Raw genomic sequence first — 25,313 nt, forward strand, 5'->3', positions numbered from 1 at the left:
CGTGAAAGGGTTAACTCCTTTTAGTGCTATGACGCGTTTTCATATTCATTCGCGTTACTATTTAGTGATTTTATACAGCTTCAGAAACTAATGTGGGGGATTAAAATAGTGAAGATTCTGGCCATTAATCTTCTGACCTCCATAGACTCCTCCTAATGCAAATAAAAAAGCCTAATTATACCCAAACTCATCATAAAAGTGCGTCACACTACTGATGGAATTAAGGATATCGTGACAGGAGTGAGTACACGAGTTATTGGAGTAAAAGAGGAGCTTATGGCAACTGTCCGATTGAGAAAGTTACCAGTTTCCTATTCATGCATTCTTCCGAACTCCCATCATGCTGCATACCCCAGTCCCCCCTCTTCCCCTCGTGTGTTGTCAGCTGCCCCTACCTCCTACCTACCCGCCACCTAATTTCAACAATCTTAGAAACCTCACTTTCCTCACAGACCTCCATCACATAAGCCTCCATTCTCTCCACACGGCAGTCAAAGAAAACGCATCTCACATCCTGATTCTCCCTCCCATCTTAGGTTCACGCCATGAAGTTCTTGCTGGCTTCAGTGCTGCTCCTGGTGATATATATGCGGCTACAGGTATGTTTGCTTGTTATTATAGATAAGGAATTCTTGATAAACTATCAACTGAATCTTGAAGATTACACTTGAGGACACGAGTAATACGTGTCTCCGTGTTAGAAGAAGTAGCAACAAGACGAGGGTTAGCCATTCTTTGTGGTTGGGAAGGAACACAGAAAAGTGCCCAAGTTTCATAACTTACAGAGGAAGCAAATGAATTGAGAGAGAGAGAGAGAGAGAGAGAGAGAGAGAGAGAGAGAGAGAGAGAGAGAGAGAGAGAGAGAGACTGATGGTTTTATAACTCTTGCTATACATAATGTGAAACATAGGAAGAGAACTGATTTACCGGTTTTAGCGCCATAACAATGAGGTATGATGCGTTGTGTAGCGTCACGTGGGGAGTCATTGCTTCACAAAGGCGAAGGACACCGAAGCCTAGTTACCCTACAGTGACAGATAGCCGGCAGAGCAGGTTGTGCCGCCCGCCACGCCTCAGCCCCACTACCACGTCAAGGTGACTCACGGGACGGAGACATGGGGATAGGAAAGAAAGAAGGGAAGGGAGGTGCCATTCCTAAGAGAAGGCGACAAGAAGAAAAGATTAAGAAAAAAAGGATGGAATTAACTAGATGAGAAAGTTAGAAAGAGAAACAATAGTTTGGTTTACACCTGAAGGAGAAGCGGCGCACCATCGTTACTGAGAGTAATGGAGTAGCGGTGGTGCCGCACCATCGTTACTGAGAGGAATGGGTAGCGGTGGTGCCTTCCTTCGCACTCTGTGAATGTGACGACTGCTGCCTGCCCCATGGGTACTTTAGAAGGTCTGGCAGGAGCAGTGTATGTGCAGTTAAGGTTCACAGAGTAAGAACGCCAGTTGGTTCAATATGCAGCGTGTGCATGGTAGTCTGATAAACGTTCCAATACAAGTGTGCGATGCTAGTGATCGTAGACTGATGGCCCCCCGAAGCAGTGTGTCTGGAAGTGAAAGGGAGGCCACAGATTTGGGATGCTTCACGGGGACTGTGGACAGCGGAGGGGGTTCACAAATGTTGGTGGGGCACTCCAGTGGTGCGGGACTAAAGACTGTCTCCGGCACAACTGATTTCGTTGAGTTTTCTGGTGGTGTGGCGCCAAAAGTTACAGGTAACAGGTGTGAGTCGCCCGGCAGTGGGAGGGATAGGAGAAGGGGAAAGGATAGAGTCTCCAACAGGCGGGGAGAAACCGTCGGAGGGAAAGGAGGGGGAAAGGAAGAGAGAAGAGAAAGAGACGGGTGGGGAGGACCCGCCGGGGATAGTGGAAGGAGGAGGGGAAAGGAAAGAGAGGGGGAATCCGACGGTGGGGGAGGCACCGTCGGAGAGAAAGGAAGAGAAAGAGATCCTGCCGGACGTAGCAAAGGCTGGCGTGACTTTATCGGATATGGGATGCGGCACAGCTGCGGATCCAGAAGAGCGCTGTGCCGCGGTGGCGTTGTGCGGATGTCCTCAAGCCCCTTCCGCTTCTTGGCCTGATGGCCCTTCTTAGCGTCAGTATGGCCTATCTTGGTGCCTTTGACGCCATGGCCTTTCTCAGAGTGTCCGTGATCGTCTTTAGGCGTCGGCTGGAGAGGCTGGTGCGGAGACTGTTCTCTTGGGGTTTGCACGAGGCATTTAGGCGGGGGCGCGAGGAAGTTTGCGGCGGATGTAAGAAACCTCCCCAGCCCCAGACCAGGACTTGCAGGAGGGCTTTGCCGCTCCCATTGCGACAAGAGGTCAGCCAAGGACGTTCGGCTGGAGGGTCCGAGCTCCCCAGGCCCTCCACCCTGCATCTGATGCAGGATTTGGTCTGACCCTCTCCGCATGTGTGGGCCAGGCTCTCCCTGCAGGCGAAGGCGAGGTGCAGCACCTCCTGCCTTTGCTGGACCGTCAGGTTGGCAGCCTGTAAGCCATGCTCCCTCTGGCCTGCTGCCTCGAGCACGCACCGTGTACACTCCTGACGCCCCAAGAGGCACGTGTGGGTCAGCTCCACATGGTGGGAGATCACCACGCGCACCACTTCCTCGAAGTCAAGATTAACTTCCTCCGAGGAAGAAGCCTCTTCCTGACCGCAGCACGACCCGGTCGCCTCGCTGCTCCACAGTCCCCGTCTTAGAAATGAGAGCATCTTCAGATTTGGAACAATTAAAAACATTTGACGAGGAGCGATGATAAAAGTGTGTAACACGCGGTTGGTGTGTGAATGTTTGCCTGAGGCGGGAGGGAAAGAAGAAAGATGGTGTGATGGTTGTGCATAAAGGCAGGAAACGTGTGTGTGTGTGTGTGTGTGTGTGTGTGTGTGTGTGTGTGTGTGTGTGTGTGTGTGTGTGTGTGTGTGTGTGTGTGTGTACGCAGAACATTTTATCCTCTTCGTTGTCAGGTGTCTTGTCCAATATCTAATCTCTGAGAGCTTTCTATCTGGTACTACATATATACGAGTACATACATGTACATGATAAAGGACTCTCGGAGAATATTCTTTAGATTAACCATCACTTTAGATAATCCTTCTCCTCCTCAACTTTCTGTAGCTTAGAAGATTAAATAAACCTCTTTCTTTCTCTTTATGAGAAGACGAGTACGTTGCAGTTTTCATCGCATCACAATACGGATAAATTCTGATTTTCATAAAATGACAAAAAGAACATGTGCTATACCAAATAAATTATTTTTTTCTTAAGCATTGCAATCTATTAGTGCAAGGGAGTACGTATGTTTGTATGTAGTAAGTGTGTACCTATGCTTGTATCAACCTGAACTCAAATAAAAGTTTAACAAATAAAAGAAAAATCGAAGAAAAAAATCGTAAACAACTACGTCTTTTTTGGTCACCAGTGTGCGTTAAAAGAGAAGCAGGAAGAAGAAAAAAGCAACACCACACCGGGCGGTCACTGCGAGTAACAAATGTTATGGCAACAATTATGGGCCATATTCTGAAACACTTCTGGCTCTCTACAGCTGAAATTATAGTTTTTTCAGTTTCTTTTTTCATGTACCCAGTGACAGATTAACAAGATTTCTGCATCATTAATAGGAAATGGAAATTATTCCATTAGGCGCCGCAACAGCTTAGGTCATATGGCACAACTATAAGGTAACGGGAGAACGCTACATCTCCCACTAGGTAACTAGGTTTGGCAAGGATTCGAACCCGGGCTGCCTACACCGGAGGTCCGAACACGAGCCGCCTAAACTAACTACATAACTGCACCACTCAGCCACGTCATTAATAGAAGAATCAATCTTGAGAAGTTGTCTAATCATCTCAGTGGCCTTTGGAAACAGTCGCGGTGAGAAGGCAAAGCTTTTCAGAATATAGATCTGACACTTGTTCCTCCCATCAGGTGATGGCATTGTTGAGAAACGAAGTGGGAATTGAACGAAGACCTGTCCAAACGTGAGTCTACAATACATGTATTTCTTGCCTCTCTTCTCACTTTTAAAACACTTTATTCCTTCACTGTGACTACTTTCAAAGGCCACAGAGAGGATTAGTCGGGCTCTCAAGAATTTTATTATTTTTTTCATAGATGGCGTACAATCCTCGTTAATCTATCAGAAAAAATAAATAAATAAAATAAGGACACTCTTGAAAGCCTGAGTAACTAACACTAATGTCTTTAAAGGCAGAAAGACGCCGGAAATTTTGAGAATATGTATTTTCAAGTTTCCTGTCTTAGATCACTACCTCTCCTCATCTGGTCCTTTGTGTGTGTGTGTGTGTGTGTGTGTGTGTGTGTGTGTGTGTGTGTTTCTTTTTTTCTCTCAAAATATCTTCTTACTGAAGTCAATTATTTTTAGTCTACTTGTATTTCGTGAAACGCTTTGTTCTCTCTCTAGGACTGATGTCAGAAGCCATAGTGATCATTACTTCATTTATTGAGTCTCTCTCTCTCTCTCTCTCTCTCTCTCTCTCTCTCTCTCTCTCTCTCTCTCTCTCTCTCTCTCTCATAAAAACATACATTTAAAGCCCCTCATAATTTTCGAAATACATAATACTTATAAGTGTGTTTTATATCAATGACTTAATTTACTTTTGGCAAATACTCATTATACAACTTCTTCCCGTTATTTGTTTGTCTATATGTTTCCACAGGTTTCGCCATTACTGCAAGAATTATTACTTCAACCACTTGGAATGTGACACTTATCAATTATTGTGCGTGGGCCACATTGACTGTCCTCTGAACTCGAACTGCTGCGTGACGAACTGGTGCACCAAGGAGTGTGTCCCGGTGCTGTCAGTCTTGCCTTACACAGAAATGTACCTGCGTCAGAAGCAGGTAATGCCATAACACGGTAGAATTTTATGTACATGATTTTTTTTTATCGTGTCTTGCCTCACTATGTGTTCTAGGGATGAGAGAGAGAGAGAGAGAGAGAGAGAGAGAGAGAGAGAGAGAGAGAGAGAGAGAGAGAGGAGCTACACCCTCTCTCTATTCTTATTGGGATCAAAACAAATGACCTGTTACATTCATCCTTCCTTCTTTCCTTCCTTTTAAAAACACCACCACATCAGCCTGCAGTAGTGAATGTCATCACTAACTGCAAGAAAATCACACATCTCACCTCATACTTTCCACATCAAGGTGCAGTGAGTGTGTCTTTTCTCCACCCTGTCACGCTCTCACCTCTCCTCTACTCTCTTCCAGGAAAAGAAATCCGACCTCGTAAAGCCCTGGCTTGTGTTTGGACTGATGCGCCGCTTGCCAAGGACTCATGATGACGAATTCTTTGCAAATCACTGAAAACGGAACATAATCATGCCCAGCTGTTCAAGTTTTTCGTTAACATGTAGTCTTAAATGCATTGTTCTCTCATCACGACTGTTTTTAACCCCTTAAGTACCATGACGCATTTCCATTTTCATTCTGCTTCCTATTAGGCAATTTTATACAGCTTCAGAAACTCATGTGGGGATTAAAATAGTAAAGACTTTGGCCATTAATCTTCTGACCTCAATAGACCCCTCCTAATGTCAATAAAATGATCTAATCGTACACAATTTTCAAGTTAAAAATGTCTTCCTAGTATTGAAGGGGTGAAAGCCATAGAGATTATAAGCCGGGTTGTCATGGGTGTTTTTCCTATCAATGATGTAGAATCCATTGTAATCTATTGCTGGAATTACGGATGTAAAGTTCAAATTCGGTGTAACTTTCTTAAGAACCTTTTTTTAAAGTTGTTAATCAAGTATATTGAAGAGTGGTCCTATAGAATCACACCACCGTTTGGTACACAGCGCACATCCCCCACAGTGGATACCTTGAGTTTCTGTGAAATGTACTATTATGAAAAATACTATACGAGATTGTCGCTATTTGCCGCCATATCTCTGGAAGGTATAATAACTGCAGCATTTTTCTTCCTTCTAGATTCTGGAATAACATAAGCTTTTTTTTTATTTCACTACTGATTCTTTCATTGGATACCTAGATCACGATCAGAGAGAGAGAGAGAGAGAGAGAGAGAGAGAGAGAGAGAGAGAGAGAGAGAGAGAGAGAGAGAGAGAGACTTATGGTTTTATAACTCTTCCGATACAAATTGTGAAAGATAGGAGGGGAATTGATTTACCGGTTTTAGCGCCATAACAACGAGGTACAGTGAGTCGTGTAGAGCCGCGTTCACGAAGGCGAAGGACACCGAAGCCTAGTTACCCTACAGTATCAGACAGCCGCCAGAGGGGGTGCCGCCCGCCACGCCTCAGCCCGCCACCACGTCAAGGTGACTCCCCGGGACGGAGACATGGGGATAGGAAAGAAAGAAGGGAAGGGAGGTGCCATTCCTAAGAGAAGGCGACAAGAAGAAAAGATTAAGAAAAAAAGGATGGAATTAACTAGATGAGAAAGTTAGAAAGAGAAACAATAGTTTGGTTTACACCTGAAGGAGAAGCGGCGCACCATCGTTACTGAGAGTAATGGAGTAGCGGTGGTGCCGCACCATCGTTACTGAGAGGAATGGGTAGCGGTGGTGCCTTCCTTCGCACTCTGTGAATGTGACGACTGCTGCCTGCCCCATGGGTACTTTAGAAGGTCTGGCAGGAGCAGTGTATGTGCAGTTAAGGTTCACAGAGTAAGAACGCCAGTTGGTTCAATATGCAGCGTGTGCATGGTAGTCTGATAAACGTTCCAATACAAGTGTGCGATGCTAGTGATCGTAGACTGATGGCCTCCCGAAGCAGTGTGTCTGGAAGTGAAAGGGAGGCCACAGATTTGGGATGCTTCACGGGGACTGTGGACAGCGGAGGGGGTTCACAAATGTTGGTGGGGCACGCCAGTGGTGCGGGACTAAAGACTGTCTCCGGCACAACTGATTTCGTTGAGTTTTCTGGTGGTGTGGCGCCAAAAGTTACAGGTAACAGGTGTGAGTCGCCCGGCAGTGGGAGGGATAGGAGAAGGGGAAAGGATAGAGTCTCCAACAGGCGGGGAGAAACCGTCGGAGGGAAAGGAGGGGGAAAGGAAGAGAGAAGAGAAAGAGACGGGTGGGGAGGACCCGCCGGGGATAGTGGAAGGAGGAGGGGAAAGGAAAGAGAGGGGGAATCCGACGGTGGGGGAGGCACCGTCGGAGAGAAAGGAAGAGAAAGAGATCCTGCCGGACGTAGCAAAGGCTGGCGTGACTTTATCGGATATGGGATGCGGAACAGCTGCGGATCCAGAAGAGTGCTGTGCCGCGGTGGCGTTGTGCGGATGTCCTCAAGCCCCTTCCGCTTCTTGGCCTGATGGCCCTTCTTAGCGTCAGTATGGCCTATCTTGGTGCCTTTGACGCCATGGCCTTTCTCAGAGTGTCCGTGATCGTCTTTAGGCGTCGGCTGGAGAGGCTGGTGTGGAGACTGTTCTCTTGGGGTTAGCACGAGGCATTTAGGCGGGGGCGCGAGGAAGTTTGCGGCGGATGTAAGAAACCTCCCCAGCCCCAGACCAGGACTTGCAGGAGGGCTTTGCCGCTCCCATTGCGACAAGAGGTCAGCCAAGGAGGTTCGGCTGGAGGGGTCCGAGCTCCCCAGGCCCTCCACCCTGCATCTGATGCAGGATTTGGTCTGACCCTCTCCGCATGTGTGGGCCAGGCTCTCCCTGCAGGCGAAGGCGAGGTGCAGCACCTCCTGCCTTTGCTGGACCGTCAGGTTGGCAGCCTGTAAGCCATGCTCCCTCTGGCCTGCTGCCTCGAGCACGCACCGTGTACACTCCTGACGCCCCAAGAGGCACGTGTGGGTCAGCTCCATATGGTGGGAGATCACCACGCGCACCACTTCCTCGAAGTCAAGATTAACTTCCTCCGAGGAAGAAGCCTCTTCCTGACCGCAGCACGACCCGGTCGCCTCGCTGCTCCACAGTCCCCGTCTTAGAAATGAGAGCATCTTCAGATTTGGAACAATTAAAAAAACATTTGACGAGGAGCTTTCTTCTTCTTTTCGGGAAAAAGAAAGCTCCTCTTCAAATGTTTTTAATTGTTCCAAATCTGAAGATGCTCTCACTGCGATGATCAAAAGTGTGTATAACACGCGGCTGGTATGTGAGTGTGTGCCGAGGCAGGAGCGAAGGAAGAAAGATGGTGTGATGGTTGTGCACAAAGGCAGGAAACTGTGTATGTATGAATGTGTGTATATGTGTGTGTGTGTATAATTCACTGTTTGATCTGCTGCAGTCTCTGACGAGACAGCCAGACGTTACCCCACGGAACGAGCTCAGAGCTCATTATTTCCGATCTTCGGATAGGTCTGAGACCAGGCACACACCACACACCGGGACAACAAGGTCACAACTCCTCGATTTACATCCCGTACCTACTCACTGCTAGGTGAACAGGGGCTACACGTGAAAGGAGACACACCCAAATATCTCCACCCGGCCGGGGAATCGAACCCCGGTCCTCTGGCTTGTGAAGCCAGCGCTCTAACCACTGAGCTACCGGGCCGTGTGTGTGTGTGTGTGTGTGTGTGTGTGTTACGCAGAACATTTCATCCTCTTCGTCGTCAGGTGTCTTGTCCACCATCTAATCTCTAAGAGCTTTCTATCTGGTACTACACATATATATACGTGTACATGATAAAGGACTCTCGGAGGAATGACGTGAATATCCTCAAGACTAGTCTGTTTTTAAAAGCCATAAGGATTATTAGCCGGGTTGTAATAGGCATTTTTCCTATCAATGATATTGAATTATAATCTATTGCTGGAATTACGGATGTAAAGTTCAAATTCCGTGTAACTTTCTTAAGAACCTTCTTTTTTAAGTAGTTAATAAAGTAATGAAGAGTGTGGTCCTATAGAATCACACCATCGTTTGCCACGCAGCGCACATCCCGCATCGGTTGACACCTCGAGTTGCTGTGAAATGTAAGCGTTATGAAAATTGTCACTATTTGCCGCCACATTTCTTGGATGTATAATTGCAGCATTTCTCTTATTTCCAGATGCTGGAGTGACAGAATAAGCTTTCTCTTTATTCGACTTTGGGTAACTTGTATTAAAATATTTTTGATTGTATCACTGATTTTGCTGCTGATTGTTGCATTGTGTACCCAGATCACGATGTTGAGAGAGAGAGAGAGAGAGAGAGAGAGAGAGAGAGAGAGAGAGAGAGAGAGAGAGACTTACCTGGGCGAGGATTAGATCACCACTTTGTAACCGTCCTCTAGTCACAAGATCTGCTCGAGTCCCCCGACAAACACTTATTACACCACTCACTGGGCACCCCAGATATGTCACCACGTTCACTGGCTGATAGTTACTCTAAATCCAATGGACAATTGCTGCACAACACCACTATAAGAACACTGCACGACGCTAAACTTAAGCCTGATGGAGCCATACCACGAGTGAGAGGACGAAGCTCCATAGGTCACCAACCAGCCAGCACTGTGACCGTCTTAGTCTTGGGCTGGTCGTTTAATAATTACTTTCAGTTCTTCTTCGTTATTATCGGCCTTTGATTTACTTTTTTCTCCCACTTTAGCAGCTAAAAACAGTGAACGATTTAAATTGTAATTGCGTGGAAAGTAAATGGGTAGGCTATATGACAGTCCCGCTAAGCTGTCTGGTGTTGCCAACGTCAATCCTGAACGAAGTGACCTAGACACAATTATTAAATCTCTTAATCCCCACCTTAATGATAATAGAAATAAGTAAAAATGTAGTGCCTATCATCAGTGATATATGTAGTTTTTCTTCCTTTTTTTTTCCGGCAAAGAAACCAACACGTTACCATCGCTGCCATTATCCCGCATGATAGAACATAAACAAAGTAATATTACCATCATTTATTCTTTGTTAGGTGTCACATATATAAGAATAATTAAGCTTAGCTCATTACTGTATGTTTGATCCATCCATATTCATGAGATGAGAAGTGTTTACCTGCTCGCCACCTTGACCTACTGATGCTTTCAAACTTCATACATACATACATGAAAATAATGATAAAAAAAATAAAGATAATAATAATAATAATAATAAAAATAATAATAATAATAATAATAATAATAATAATAGTAGTAGTAGTAGTAGTAGTAATAATAATAATAATAATAATAATAATAATAATAATAATAATAATAATAATAATAATAATAATAATAATAATAATAATAATAATAATAATAATAATAATAATAATAATAATAATAATAATAATAATAATAATAATAATAATAATAATAATAATAATGATAATAATAATCATAATAATAATAATGATAATAAAAATAACAATCTACAGCCATGAAGCAAATCCATTACCTAACCATTTCCCTCAACAGACAGTGAAAGAAATGTCTTGTGAAAAACAACCAAATATTCTCTAATAAATATTGCAAATTTTTTCCTAATGATTCACAGAAAAATCTGACAGAGTATGACACACAGACTAAACATGTTTCTTTGCATAAATATAAACTAAACCAGATTAATATGTACTGTAATATGTGACACATCTGACACCATGATACAGAAAGCTTAATAGTAATCTGATGGTTGAGGCTGCTTTAATGAACCACTCAATCAGGAGTTGCCTTGTGTTAATTGACCTTTTGCAGTCTTTCTATTCTCAACATTCTAAAGATCATGGACCAGAGTAGTGCAAAGCAAACCTAGACTGACATGCATTACAGCTGTCCCAACCACCATGCATTGTTCTGATTCCTCCATCATCATGCAGCTTGTTATGCAAATAGTTCCAAAATTTTACAAACATGAATTAAATAAATACATAGAAGGCTTTCATATCAAACTAAAATCACCTAATTCACACATCCTTTGGTTTATTTCACAAATAATATTAAATGATCACAGAAAAATATATAAAGACTGTAAAGCATATAACTATAGATAGGTACATGTGTGGAAGTCTATATGACAGGGTTAAATGACTGATGTATGTACACAATGTAGATGTGGGTTATTGTATGATACTTAGAAGTGCTTAACAGAATTCACCAAGGACCAAATCTATACATATGAAGCCCTGCCCAACCTAAACTCTCTACCTGATACTGCATATTCAATATCTCACAATATCTAATACCTGCTCTGAAGAACTTCCCCAGTGGGATGATGCGTGATCAGGCAACAGCCACTTATCTCACAAAGCGATAGCTGCAAAACACACTAGGACAACTCTGATCCCAGCAAGTCCAGATAATATACGTTCATAATCATATTAATAATAATAATCATATCAACAACTCCTTATATCACCTCATGTCTCAGAATCACAACTACCCACATCCTGGACCACCTTCAGTAAGATGCCTAGGATTTCATCACCCTCAATAAATCTCAGAAATGCTGACATAAGGTATAGATTTCTGCAGAGAGGAAACATATGGACACACAACATCTCAAAGGGTAACTAGACAAGACTACCCATCACTCAGACATCTCTAAGTGTACCTGACAACTGGACTTAGTCACAACAGAGCCATCATCATTCAAACAAACCCAACCAACTCTAGGAAGCAATCAGAGCTGTACTTGTAAATCCCATCACCACCTGAAGAACAGAAATAATGGACAAAGATGAGCAGCTCTTCAGCCCAGCATCACCCTTCAATAGCAGTAGAGAAAAATACAAAAGCTGGCATATGGTTTTGGTAGAGAACACCAACCCTCACTTCTGGAAGAGACCAGTAACCAATTGCAACAAAAAGCAAGCTTGCACATTTCTGAACATTGCACAGGTCTTTTCAGGTCCTGGTGATTCTTGATGCTGTATACTTCAGTGCAATACGTAAATGACTAGAAAACAATGAAAACATAAAAGATCTCCTATTTACATATCTACATACAGTAATACTTAAGAATTCATCTAAATGAATAGTGAAATTTGAAAATTAATGCACTTCCCTCGTGGCAACAAAGAATTACTATTTCTCACCGGACTTGTTAAAACAAAATCCTAATTTACAGTATTATACAAATGGTACTCAAAGTTCTTGGACTCAATCACTTGTGTACCTTGAAAAAAAATTAATGAAGGTCTGGAGAATACAAAACGTTTGTTATATTGAAAATAAGATACATATACTACATAAATAAATATATGCTCAGTTTCTAGACATTATGTCTAAGACGTTTGAGCTTAAACATTATCAATAGACTGATGAAGTTAACATAATTACAGCCACTGGCTCATGTTGTCACACCACTGAAGGTTTCTGCTTTTGTCAATGATGCATTTTACTGTCCAAACGTTACAAACAACTCTTTCAAATAATACAGGCATGCATGATGCACAAAGATGACCCACCAGTGATGCACTACCTTCCTTAACAGATGTATTACATGAATTATGGCAATATCCATGACATTCTGCATTCAATGGTAATAAACTTGCCATAACATACACAGTTAAAGGAATTTAGCACGAATACATGACATTCCTTCAGGATGGAATTATTGCTCATTGGACTCAAGCAAGTTTGTCTCATGACCAATGGCTATTTTGCAATACTATAATGGATGCAACATCAAGGATACCCAGTAAGCGTCACACTTAAGTTATTAACAGCCGTATAAAGTAGACGTATAGTTTCTGTTTGTGTACGCCAATACAAATAGGGAATATACTAGTTCTAAATGATTGCACACAACCTAAAGCATACATTTATATACATATACTGTATATATGCATGCATTCACACATTGTTATATTTCAAACTACTACTAATAGTACATCTCTCTCTCTCTCTTTCTCTCTTTATATAAACAAACATATATATATATATATATATATATATATATATATATATATATATATATATATATATATATAGAGAGAGAGAGAGAGAGAGAGAGAGAGAGAGAGAGAGAGAGAGAGAGAGAGAGAGAGAGAGAGAGAGAGAGAGAGAGAGAGAGAGAGAGAGAGAGAGAGAGAGAGAGAGAGAGAGAGAGAGAGAGAGAGAGAGAGAGAGAGAGAGAGAGAGAGAATGAGTATCTCCTCTCATAATCTATAAACACTGCACTGATGGACTCTGTTCACAAAAGTGAGAATGAAGTGTACTTAGGTAGCACACCAATGCTACTTGGAGTTACTAATCACTTATCACTGATGAAATACTGCTGGATACAAAAAACTATTTCACAAGTAAGTAATCCTTCTATCTATTATCAGGATGTAAAAAAATGTCTTCTCTTGCTGCTGATGAGATGTTCATAGTAAAATGTAGAAAGAGTTTATAAAAAAATAAATAGACTGTTACAAGTGCACATCTCCAGGCAGTTCATGGAAGAGGAGTGAGGAGGCACTACAAGTGAGCTACAGTACTTCAGATCTCCAGGGAGAAGTACCATACAAACCTGATCCTACCATTTTCTGTCTAGTGAGCAGCAATGATGGTTTGTTCTCAGTCCTGAGAAAATTATGACACTCTGGGATGTCATATCATAGGCAAGTCACAATCACATCACAAACTTACATGACACCATTATAAATAAACATGCAAGCACTGGAACTCTGCCTCATTTTGTAAGTTCACCTTCCTTGTACAAGAGAAGGGTATTTTGGACAAAACTACATCAGCCAACCAGACTATCAATGATATATCATTGATAATGCAAATATTCTGCAGTTGAATGTAATTCTTTAAATCTGAACTTGTTGTATGTTATTCAAACAACACATTTTTATACGATAATCATCCTATGGATGATTGTGAGACTTGATAAACTTGTGACATTTCAAGTACTTGGGACACTAAATCCAAGACTTGGACCTTGAAATGCTTGGTGCATTAATAAGGATGACTTCATAGATATAATAAGTTAGGTTCTTATCAGTTTCTCAGTGATGATATAGAATACTTGTTAAACTGTGAACATCATCATTAAAACACTTTAGAAAACTATACTAATCTTCATTAAGGAATTACCAGTAAATCTAAACAAAATTACCTCACTTGATTCAAAAGGCAGGTTCACACGAGCCAATTTGCGACTGACATTGCAAGTCGGTAAAGTTTTTGACTGAATATTGGTGCCTAGCAACTGGAGAAATCAGTCACATAACAAGACCAACATGTTAGTCTTGTTCAGACAATTTGTGACTTAATTTATGTTGTGACATCTCTGAGTAAGCTTTGGAAATGTGGTCTCCAGGTGTAAAGATGATAAGAGTTGGTGAGGGAAAAAGAACAGATCTGGGACTCCAGAAATTAATTATACAGTAAAAAAAAAGCTTGCGCAAATCATCATTCGACAAAATAGCTGCCACTCTCCAAGAACTGTTTCCCTCAATGCGGGGTGTTGTTTGGAGGTGAGGATTGAAGACTTGTCAGGATTTAATTTGATTGCAATTGTGCATAGTCTTCTTAAGATTAGTGTGTGGTAGACACTCCTTTCCTTCCTTCTACTTAGCCAGGGACGTATCCACAGGCATTTTCTTTTCTGTTGGCTCTTCCAGTACGCCAAAACAAGAGCAACCAGCTCTTCAGCATCGTCACTGGAGGAAGACATCTTGGCAGGTGGGGTAGCTATTCGTTTACAATCACTTCTGCCAAGGTGATACTTTCCAGTCACTATGTGTGATGTTTTCCAACTAGAAGGGCTCAGTCGATACTTCTAGTGACTTGCAATTTCAGTTGCAAATTGGTACATGCGAACCTGTCTTTAAAAGATTAATCAAACTGAGGCAAAAACTGTCATTTATCTGTTGATAGATTTTTTTTAAATTATGAGGCAAAACAACTTTTAATCTGGTTCCTAAGCAATTAGTCCAAACTGAAGCAGGATATTTTCTCTTAGTTGATAAACTGATAAGAGATTTCCCCTTAACTGAGCCACAACTGTCTTCACTAACTACTTATTAATCACTCCCACATTCTGAGGCTAAATTGTTAGTGTTACTGTGTAATATAAAAATCTACTGTCTTTCCTATTCCTATCTGAGCAGCCTGGAAGCAGTTTGGTATCAAACAATAAAAGGCATTAAACTTCCATTAAACAAACTGACATTATTACTTCATTCCTGTTCTTATCAATACTGGCAGGAATACCTACATCTTATCATGCCCTCTTTGATGCACTTCTCCACTGATAACCATGAAAACATTCCTAAAGCACAAAATAAGCAAGATGAATAAAGACTGTAATTTTGACAATTTTCTAATCCTAAGATTATTACTGTAGTTTCTTTCCCATCAATAAGCTTTTTTAATAAGCTCTGATGTTTTAACTTGGATCTCTACTTAACCCCTTCAGTATGAAAGCCTCAGCAGCTTGCCTTATATACTGTAATATAGTTTACGTATTTTGGCACAAAATAATATAATTAAAATAGTGTCTCTTGAACACTCTCCTATTAATGAAAAACTGTATTGCTCAAAAGAGCATCACTATTCTTGTTTACTGGGTATTTTTCACACAAAGTAATAAGGCTCGACTTTATAAAAACGGCCTGCAGAAATTGTAAAAATAAAAAATAAAATAATAAAAAAAAAAATACCACCTGACCCATATAAAATGCATTCACTGATTTTGCAACATTACTGACAATTATTAAATTCATCAAAGCCCATAATCGTGTAAATTTGTGCAGAAGTACAAAAAATACAATCAATGCCTGCAGGTTTGTGCAAACAGTAACTTCATAAAGGTAAACTTAAACACTTCATTACAAAAATATAACACAAATCCAAGCACTAAAAGAAGTGGCAAATATATATAAAACATAATTGATAACATGTGCTTCTGAGGGCATTAATATTGTGCTTCATGTTGTGCCTCTTAGTGAAACACCTCTGGGGTCTACACGTCGTCCTTCATGGTGACCTTGACTGCATTGGGCGAGTAGACGTTGACACCCTTGGTCTCCTCGGGTGGCATGTCATTCAGCCCAGCCGTCTCCTCGTCCTTTGATGCTGAAAACATATCAGTCAATACGTTAAATGGAAGGGGCACAGTGTGTGATAACTGTGTGGTGGTTTGTCTGAGCCACTGTATGTAGGATTGCCGACCTGAAAGATGGAGAGAAGTTAAATTTCCCATACATACATTAAATTAATTCACATTTGTTTATTTTCAGTGGGGACTCGTATCTAATTTCCCAAAGACCCAGCTAAGCTACATAGATCAGTGACTAAGGGGAAGGAAAATGACTACGGAGAAGGAATTCAGCCTCTTGAAGCAACGTGACAGTATCTAACAAAAATACGAAAGTCATGAAGTTAATAATACCACATGTAATTAATTTCACAAGTAATGTCTGTATTTCATAACATGCTTTAGTAAATTAAGGCTCTTTCTTGTTACATGCAAAGCTATCTAGTAGGTCAGCTTTGAACACTACGCCCCCTCAAATGCATAAAACAGAAGACAACCACTCCTCATTACCATACGCTATGATGTCGTCCTGGTGGTAGCGTATCCTGCAGGCGGTGAAGAGAGGACAGCGGGACCAGAAGCAGCACACGATGATGATGATCGTGCAAATGACACACACTGTTGTCACGCTGAGGGCGATGATCATTGCCAGCCTGAGAAGAAAGAGATGGGAGTGTTAAGCCTCGCACGGCAACTTCACAGGATTAACACGCCAGTAGATTCATAGAGACGTAGACGGAGAGAGAAACGACAAGGACTAGAAACCATTAGAAGTTTATAAGGGAAATATTAAGCCTAGCAAAGCAACTAAATAATATTGGCACACCAGATTCACTAATAGACAAAGAAGGGAGTGATAACAATAATACTCTGCCATTACCGAGTGATTAGAAGGGTGTCAACCCTTACACACCACTTCACAGGACTAACACATGACATTCATGAATAAATAAAGAAAGAGGATGATAATAATAACACTAGAGGGTTAAAGTAGTCATTAAAATCTCTGAACCACACATTATCATCAATCATTATTATCTTACATCACACACGCGCTCCTTCTCTTGGTATGTAGACTGCAGTACACCATTAACGCTTCTCAAAGATCTCTCTCTCTCTCTCTCTCTCTACTGAGATTGTTAGTCCCGTCCTCGAGTATTTTTTTTCCCCTCTATTGCTAAGAATCCTTTTTTTAAATTATTACTAGAATCCTAAAAACACCAGTAGCTTCTTTATTGCTTCTCGAGAATGACGCCATTCAAGCGAAGATGATTTTCTTCGCTGGTTCCTCGTCTTGCTAACTCATGTCTCATTTTCACTCACCTTCACTGACTTCCTTCGCTTTTCTCCTTCTTAAATCATTTCCTGCATCATTATTTGTCCTTCCTCCGCCTTTTAAAACAAGACGAGAATAAGTTTGATTATAGTCAATAGGTGGAAGTATCAGTCAGCGACAGTGTTACCATGTTCACGTGTCCTAAAGCTGTGGCAAGATTACAAACAGATTGAAAGCAGAATACAACACGAAGTAGCAACGCTGGTTGTGCAGATTCAAGAGGAAACATTGGTTGGGTGCGGCGTTCCTGACTTCTCTTATTCAGCTGTATCTTTTTTTTTTTCTCTCTCTCCTTTTTTTTCCTTCGCCAAACATCCAACATTCTGAAACGCTTTGTTCTATAGAAGTTTTTTTTTTTTTTTTTCAAAGGCCAAGATGATGGGTCGTGTTCTCAAAGTTGTTGTTGATGTTGTTTTTCATTACTGATAGAGAATCGTTATCAAACTATCACCAAAATCAAGAAAACTTCCCAGCATATCTTCATAACTTCCCCTGCACACTGTTTTGGATTAATGAAGAAGCGGAAACCTCTCTAAACTTTCTATCCTTTGTCGTCTTTCCCCCCTGCACCACATAATTATTATCTCTTAATAATCTCTCAATAAGTGTGTCACAAGTGTGTCGGTGGATCCACCAGTGCACAGCTGCATAAACAAGTGGAACGGACTTTTTTATTCAGCTTTCTCCAGCTTCTTACAACGATGTCTCTTCAAGTTTCAGCAGGCGTGTTTCTGCGTGACCGGAAACACTCCCTTGATTTCCCTGCAGTTCGCAGAGTTCATCGTGCAGCTGACGCACACTGAAGTACTGTACTGCGCACGCCCGCGGGGTTTTCAGACATTGTACTATTTATATATATTATTCAACGATTCTGAAGCATCGTGATGAAAAATTGGTAACTATTGTAGTGTATTTGTAATGTTAATTGGAGGAAGTTAGGTTAAGTGAAAGATTTGGTAGGGAACTGAATCATTCCTACTTATTTATTACATATACTTGGTCATCTAACGACTGAATAACTGCTAAGGCTTCCCCCTCAAGCTTCATAAAATACTCCTGTACCAACGAGTTATTTCAAGACACCAGTCAGGAAGAAGAGTGACGTAGGTAGTTCATACTTTTTAATGCCTTTTGTTTTATTTTTCCTCAGTAAAATCGTCTGGGATTACTCAAGTTAAGTAACGAATGGCACGTCATCAAGTCGGAGTTAAATAGTACTCTGTCTGCAAACTCCTTTATCTCATAAGTTTCATGTGCTGTTAGAACGAGTTCACTTTTTTAGGCATTTAATTCAATGTTCATTTCTCTGCAATAGTTTTTACTCTTTCCAGATTTTCCCAACTGATGATGACATAATCAAATAGATATGTCCGGAGTCCCTTTTAATAATAAGAACATAAAAACATAAGAAAAGAGGGAAGCTGCAAGAGGTCGCCAGGCCTACACGTGGCAGTCCCTGTGTGTTTAAAGCTACCTAATTCCATCTATCATCCCCATCCATGAACTTATCTAATCTTCTTTTAAAGCTCCCTATTGACTCAGCCCTGACCACATGACCACTGAGACCTTTCCACTCATCAACCACTCTGTTTGAAAACCAGTTTCTTCCCATTTCTTTCCTAAACCTGAATTTTTCAAGTTTAAACCCATTATTTCTGGTTCTGTCCCTGCTACTGATCCTAAGAACTAGGTTCATGTCCCCTTTGTTAAAACCCTTATACCACTTAAATACTTCTATCAGGTCTCCTCTTAACCTACGTCTCTCTAAGGAATGCAGATTGAGTTTTTCAGTCTCTCTTCATAGGAATATCCTCATTCCTGTATCTTTTAGTCATCCTCCTTTGCACTGACTTCAATAGAGCTATATCCTTACAATGTGAGGACCAGAATTATACCGCATAGTCAAGATGTGGCCTGACCAGCGCCAAGTATAATTTTAGTATTACTTCAGGACTTCTGCATATAACAGTTCTAATCCTAGTACCCTATTCGCCTTATTCCTGGCCTCAATACATTGCTTCCTTGTACCGAGATCGGAGCTAACTATGACTCCTAAATCTTTCTCATACTTGGAACTTCCTAGTGCCACGTTATCTATCGTGTACCTATTGCTTGGATTATCTCTACCTACGCTCAGTACCCTGCACTTGTTAATATTGAACTGCATTTGCCATCTATCTGTCCATTCTTTCATCCTATCCAAGTCTGCCTGCAAGGCAATGGCATCCGAATCGGACCTAATTAATCTACCTATCTTTGTGTCGTCTGCAAATTTACTAATGTCACTATTAATTCCACTATCCAAGTCATTAATATATATTAAAAATAATAATGGCCCTAAAACTGAGCCCTGTGGCACCCCACTAATTACTTCACCCATTCGGAATTAGACCCATTAATTACTACCCTCTATACCGTGCGCTCTAACCTTACTCAAGAGCCTCTGGTGAGGTATCTTGTCAAAGGCTTTACTGAAATCTAAGTATAGAATGTCATAATTATCACCCTTATCTGCCGCCTCATAAACCTTACTATAAAAATTCGACAAGTTTGTAAAGCACGACTTTCCCTTCGTAAAGCCATGTTGTGAGGGATTTATCAAGACGTGTTTGTCCAGGTGTTCCCTAATGTTTTTCGCTATTATTGATTCCATTAATTTACCCACAATTGAAGTTAAGCTGACAGGCCTGTAATTAGACGTTAGGGTTTTATCTCCGTTCTTAAATATGAGAACAACATTAGCTTCTCTCCACATCATTGGTACTTCACCTGACTCCAGTGACATCCTAAAAAGCACTGCCAGTGGCTCACTGATGACCTCCTTGCAATCCTTTAGAACCCTTGGATATACTTCATCAGGTCCTGGTGACTTGAATTTCTTTAGTCTATCTATTCCCTGTTCTACCATCACCTTAGTTATATGAATATCTGTCAGCTTTTCACTCTCCTCTGCCCTAAAAATCTGTTCGCTATCTGGGATTTCCTGTGTGTTCTCTTGGGTGAAGACAGTTAAAAAATACTCATTCATAATTTGACTAACCTCTTCCCCAGAACTAACCATGCATCTCTCCATTTCCTGTCCTTAAGGGACCTATTTCTTCTCTGCTTTTTGTCTTATATAACTGAAAAAATCCCTTATGGTCCTGTATTTGCTTAGCTGGCTACCCTCAACTCATATTCTCTTTTAGCTTTCCTCGTTAACCTTTTAACTGTTCTTACTAATTCATGGTATATTGGCCTTAACACCTCATCTCCTGCCTTTAGCCTCTTATATGTATTCCTCTTCTGTCCTATGCATTGCTTTAATCTATCTGTCATCCACTTAGGGTCGTTGCTTTGTGATTTTATTATTTTATATGGAATGTTAGCTACCTGACCCCTATGTAATTTATTAAGAAAGTGGCTATACATCTCACCAACCCTCAGCTGCCCTGGATTCCTCTCGTCCTGTCCTAATCTAGATCCCACCACCCGATCCCTCTCCCTCTCCCCCTCTCCGACTTCACACCTCATCCCCTTCTCTGATCCTGCCTTCCTTCACCTACCTACATACTGGACCTTACCTGACCTTCCCTGCCTGTCCCTTGCCAGTCGACTTCTTGTAAATACCTTCTCAGCCGCTCGAAATTAGCCTTCCTGAGAGCAGGTTCCTATTGCTATTTTTTCTAAGTTTCATGCCATTTCAATGTACACCGTATTTCGTTGTGATCACTGTTACAATAGCTAGCCACCAACCTCCACCTGCGTAACTGCCTCCTCCCTGTTTATCAGAATTAAATCTGGAATATTATTTCCCCGTGTGGGGTTCTAATATGACTTGCTTTAAAAAATTATACTGAATGAGCCTAAGAAATTCTTCTGCTTCCCTGTTGCCCACCATCAAGCTCCAATCAACATTCCTATAATTGAAATCCCCTACCAGACATACCTTACTGTATAGAGGCGCTTTGCAATATCATCCGTCTCCTTACTACTGAAAATTATATATAAAAAAACAACAACAGCATCAAGTCCTGTTTGTTATATATCACATGAACATAAGAACACAAGAAAAGCTACAAGAAGCAACACCTACAGACCTGATACTAAAAACCTCATTACTCAGCTTATTCCAGCGCTCTGTCATTTACAACAAAACAGATGGCGGATTTGTACAATATACGTATGTTTGCATCACAAGTGTATGACAACACAAGTGAAGCTACAGAAAACGAACATATGGCCAAGCACTAAAAAACCTTAATCTGTTCGAGTCCACTGTGATTTACAAGTGCCTGATCACACTCACTGGTCATCGATGTAGAAGAGGCCACGGGGAGGAGGCAGCGGCAGGCAGCACTTGGGCATTCCCTCGTCACCAGGCTGGCCGTCATCGTCCCCGTAGCAGCAGGCGGTGTGGTTGGCGGGGTCACGGGGGCCAGGACATGTAATGTAAGACGCTTGCATCTCGCCATCACCAGAGCCTGACTTATCTGATGGCTCGTTCACTTGACACACCAAGGCTCCTGCAAGAACAAGCTGATTCAGACAAATGTTGGGTGCAATCACCAATTAAGAAGCTGATGAGCAAGGCGGAACGTGGTTTTGAAATAATTCATTACTTATTTTTATTTTTGTTTCTGTTTATTTGAATGAAAGAAAACCATAAGAACTATAAGAAACTATAAGAACAGCACTGGTTCAGGCGGCTGCAGGACAATATTATGGGATGGGAGGCTGACGAGCTAGGAGGAAGTGTAGAAATCTAGACAATTCATCACGTTTTTTTTTTTTTTCTACTTGAATGAAAGAAAACCAGAGCTATTACAAGAACAACGTTAACTCAGCCGCTTACTCGACAAAATCATGAGGTGAGAGGCTGGCAAGCAAGGCGGGGCAAAAAAGTGTAGAAAGCTGAGTTCAGATTATTCAACACTGCTAATTTTCTTCTTCATTTTTTTCAACTCGAATGAAAGAAAACCGGTTACGCTTTCTCCACCCTGCAGTATTATACAACATGTGTTAGTGCATTCACACACCCAAGAAAGGAAAGAGAAAAAAATAAAGATAAAAAAAGCTATCTATCTATCCCCAGATTAGTTTTCCTGACCACACCCTCCCACAGCTCCCACCAACCTACAACATGGTCGCCTTCAGATCGATACATAATGTGACCAGATGTCCCCTGCTGGCTGTCTGCTTGACGACACACTCCTTACAAGTTTCCCCGAGTCTGATGTTACCAAGGCTATTAGATACAGGAACTGCCTCGTGTGTGTCTACTGAGTGGTTTCTAGCAGATTTCACTAAGTTCTTGAGTTCTTAAGGCTAAAATACTGTTCCATACTGAGAGAGAGAGAGAGAGAGAGAGAGAGAGAGAGAGAGAGAGAGAGAGAGAGAGAAAGAAAGAAAGAAAGAAAGAAAGAAAGAAAGAAAGAAAGAAAGAAAGAAAGAAAGAAAGAAAGGAAGGAAACAAACAAACAAACAAACAAAGAAACAAACAAAGAAATAAACAAACAAACAAAGAGAGAGAGAGAGAGAGAGAGAGAGAGAGAGAGAGAGAGAGAGAGAGAGAGAGAGAGAGAGAGAGAGAGAGAGAGAGAGAAAGAAAGAAAGAAAGAAAGAAAGAAAGAAAGAAAGAAAGAAAGAAAGAAAGAAAGATAAGGAAGGAAGGAAAGAAACAAAGAAACAAACAAACAGAGAGAGAGAGAGAGAGAGAGAGAGAGAGAGAGAGAGAGAGAGAGAGAGAGAGAGAGAGAGAGAGAGAGAGAGAGAGAGAGAGAGAGAGAGAGACCAAAACTCCTTTCTTGTAAAATAAACACAACAAAACCTGGAATGTCTATCCTCGCATCTTTCTGTTCTATTCAGAAGTGCTTTAATGAAAAAAACAAACTTATTAATGTAAAGGAAAATCATGAACACATCCATTAAGTGCAACATATCATTGATTCTTAATTATTGTATGTATTCTTCACTCGAGCTTATAGTGTGTGTGTGTGTGTGTGTGTGTGTGTGTGTGTGTGTGTGTGTGTGTGTGTGTGTGTGTGTGTGTGTGTGTGTGTGTTTGCAATACAAAACGAAAACTTAAAAAAAAAAAAAATCAAAACAAATAACAAATAGATATGACCTTGAACTTCCTCCTCCCTTTCCACCACCACCTATCAGTCCCTCCTTCCCTCCCTAGTCCACTCCCTTCCTCCCTACCTCGACCAATCCATCCCTCTTTCCCTCCGATTTCCCTCCCATGCACATCCGCGTTGTCAACAAAAAATATAGCGCGAAATAAAACACATTCCTGGAGGGAGGCGCGAAACAGCCTCACCCTTCACCTTTCCACCAGCAGGGGTTCTCTAGGGATCCCCACCGCGGCGTCATACACTCCCAGAGGAGGCGAAGACAGACAAGGGGCGCACCAGAATCGCTGTTGTGGGACTGAGTTATTAGTCAAGGTGTAGGGACCAGCAGCCCCCGCGTGAAATATGTGTGTGAGCTGTTGGGTTTGGCTGGGGTTAGAGGGATGAAAGGAGGGCGACGCATTAGTGGTGTGAGAAGCAAGGGGAGATAAAAAAAAGGCTTGTCTGAATATTGTTAGGTGTTTGGTGGCAATGTTCTTTCTGGTGGTGTTGGTGTTTTTTTTTTCTTTATGATGTGTTGAGAGAGAGAGAGAGAGAGAGAGAGAGAGAGAGAGAGAGAGAGAGAGAGAGAGAGAGAGAGAGAGAGAGAGAGAGAGAGAGAGAGAGAGAGAGAGAGAGAGAGAGAGAGAGAGAGAGAGAGAGAGAGAGAGTTAGATAAATGAATGAATTACAAACACACACACACACACACACACACACACACACACACACACACACACACACACACACACACACACACACACACACCAGGAGATAGATAGAAAGGGACTGTGGGGAAGAGCGGTTATCTCTCCCCTGCTAACAATACCAACACAATGTGGCCTCTGCCGTGACCCTGTTTACTCTGTATTATATTCCTTCCCTTCCTGCCAGCCTCTGCCTTCCTATGCACACACTGGAAAGGGAAAAAAAGGACGAGACGCGAAACTAAAGACTTGATCATAATGCCTAATGCTCCCATATTTCTTTCTTTCCTTTCACTCATCTTATCTTTTACCGCGGTCCATCCCTTCCATGCCGCCTCTTTTTCTATCTCTTTCTCGTTTTCCTTTCTATAAATAAATACTGAGAGGTGCTGCCTGGCGACCAGAGAGAAGACTTGGAGATAGCAGAGCATGATCAGAATTTAGAAGAGCACTCGAGAGAGCCTATTTGGCAACCACTGGACGGAAAGTGAGAGTGAGTGAGTGAGTTAATTGTCAATCAGTTAGTTTAGTCAGTCAGTTAGTAAATAAAGAACTACCAAGCGACGAAAGAACGACAAACAAGAAATAACTGGAAAAATGCAATGAAAAAAAAAATCTATATAGAGGACCTTGTATTGGTGAGGGATTGAAATATCCAAGACAAGGATGCCCAGAAAAGGAGATGTATAGCCTGAACAACATTCGAGGATGCTAACATGTGACGAGAGAACACAAGAGATGCCTGAGAAAAAAAAAAAAAAAAAAAAAAACGTATTGAATTTCTGGAAGTGTATAGCATGGACAACATTCGAGGGTGCTAATACAAGGAAAGAAAAGAAAACGAAAAAAAAAAAAAAAAGCCAATCACGAGATGCATAGATGAGCGACTGATTTATTCTTACTTTCTTTTGGTGCTCTCTCTCTCTCTCTCTCTCTCTCTCTCTCTCTCTCTCTCTCTCTCTCTCTCTCAATAATAAACTAAACGCAACTCTGAAAACGAAGGGAAAACCAATATCAACACATTCTCATTTTCTTTCCCGTCCACCTATCCAGTCACATCACTTCGCCCCATCTTGCATTTTTTACTCGCCACACTTGGAAAGGGGAAGCGTTAAACTGATAGAACGTTCACCTAACACTTCGTCCATTGCATCTACTACCTTTTATACAAGCTTGAGGAGTTCTACGTGTTTGCAACGGAACATTAATTACAATGATTTAATCTCTTCTGTACTGGGATGCATTTAATATTACCATGAGTTTTTGGGTAAGATTTGG

The 25,313-nt window shown here is 41.5% G+C and overlaps 2 protein-coding genes across 2 annotated transcripts in view; one reads left to right on the plus strand and one right to left on the minus strand.

Annotated features, from left to right (window-relative positions):
• The first annotated feature begins 401 nt into the window (after positions 1-401).
• Positions 402-5,414, plus strand: LOC123514951. The gene is made up of 4 exons (XM_045273229.1): positions 402-599; positions 3,937-3,989; positions 4,689-4,875; positions 5,245-5,414. Exons 1-4 carry the CDS (start codon positions 546-548, stop codon positions 5,338-5,340), a joined length of 390 nt encoding a protein of 129 aa, XP_045129164.1. The 5' UTR covers positions 402-545; the 3' UTR covers positions 5,341-5,414.
• A 7,534-nt stretch (positions 5,415-12,948) lies between these two features.
• The window catches only part of LOC123514952, a 24,486-nt gene continuing 12,121 nt past the window's right edge, over positions 12,949-25,313 (minus strand). The window contains exons 2-4 of the mRNA XM_045273230.1: positions 21,525-21,741; positions 16,411-16,553; positions 12,949-15,938 (exon numbers count right to left, since the gene is read on the minus strand). Coding sequence (XP_045129165.1) covers positions 15,826-15,938; positions 16,411-16,553; positions 21,525-21,741 — 473 coding nt within the window. The 3' untranslated portion in view covers positions 12,949-15,825. The remainder of the gene's footprint in view (positions 15,939-16,410; positions 16,554-21,524; positions 21,742-25,313) is intronic.

The sequence above is a fragment of the Portunus trituberculatus genome, chromosome 38 (assembly GCF_017591435.1).
Source record: "Portunus trituberculatus isolate SZX2019 chromosome 38, ASM1759143v1, whole genome shotgun sequence".
Taxonomy (NCBI): domain Eukaryota; kingdom Metazoa; phylum Arthropoda; class Malacostraca; order Decapoda; family Portunidae; genus Portunus; species Portunus trituberculatus.

Bases quoted from the DNA above. Each gene is read 5' to 3' on its own strand.
- LOC123514951 (XM_045273229.1), top strand. From the start codon at position 546: ATGAAGTTCTTGCTGGCTTCAGTGCTGCTCCTGGTGATATATATGCGG. The intron at 3,990-4,688 runs GTGAGTCTACAA...ATGTTTCCACAG, and splicing joins GAACGAAGACCTGTCCAAAC to GTTTCGCCATTACTGCAAGA. The intron at 4,876-5,244 runs GTAATGCCATAA...ACTCTCTTCCAG, and splicing joins TGTACCTGCGTCAGAAGCAG to GAAAAGAAATCCGACCTCGT.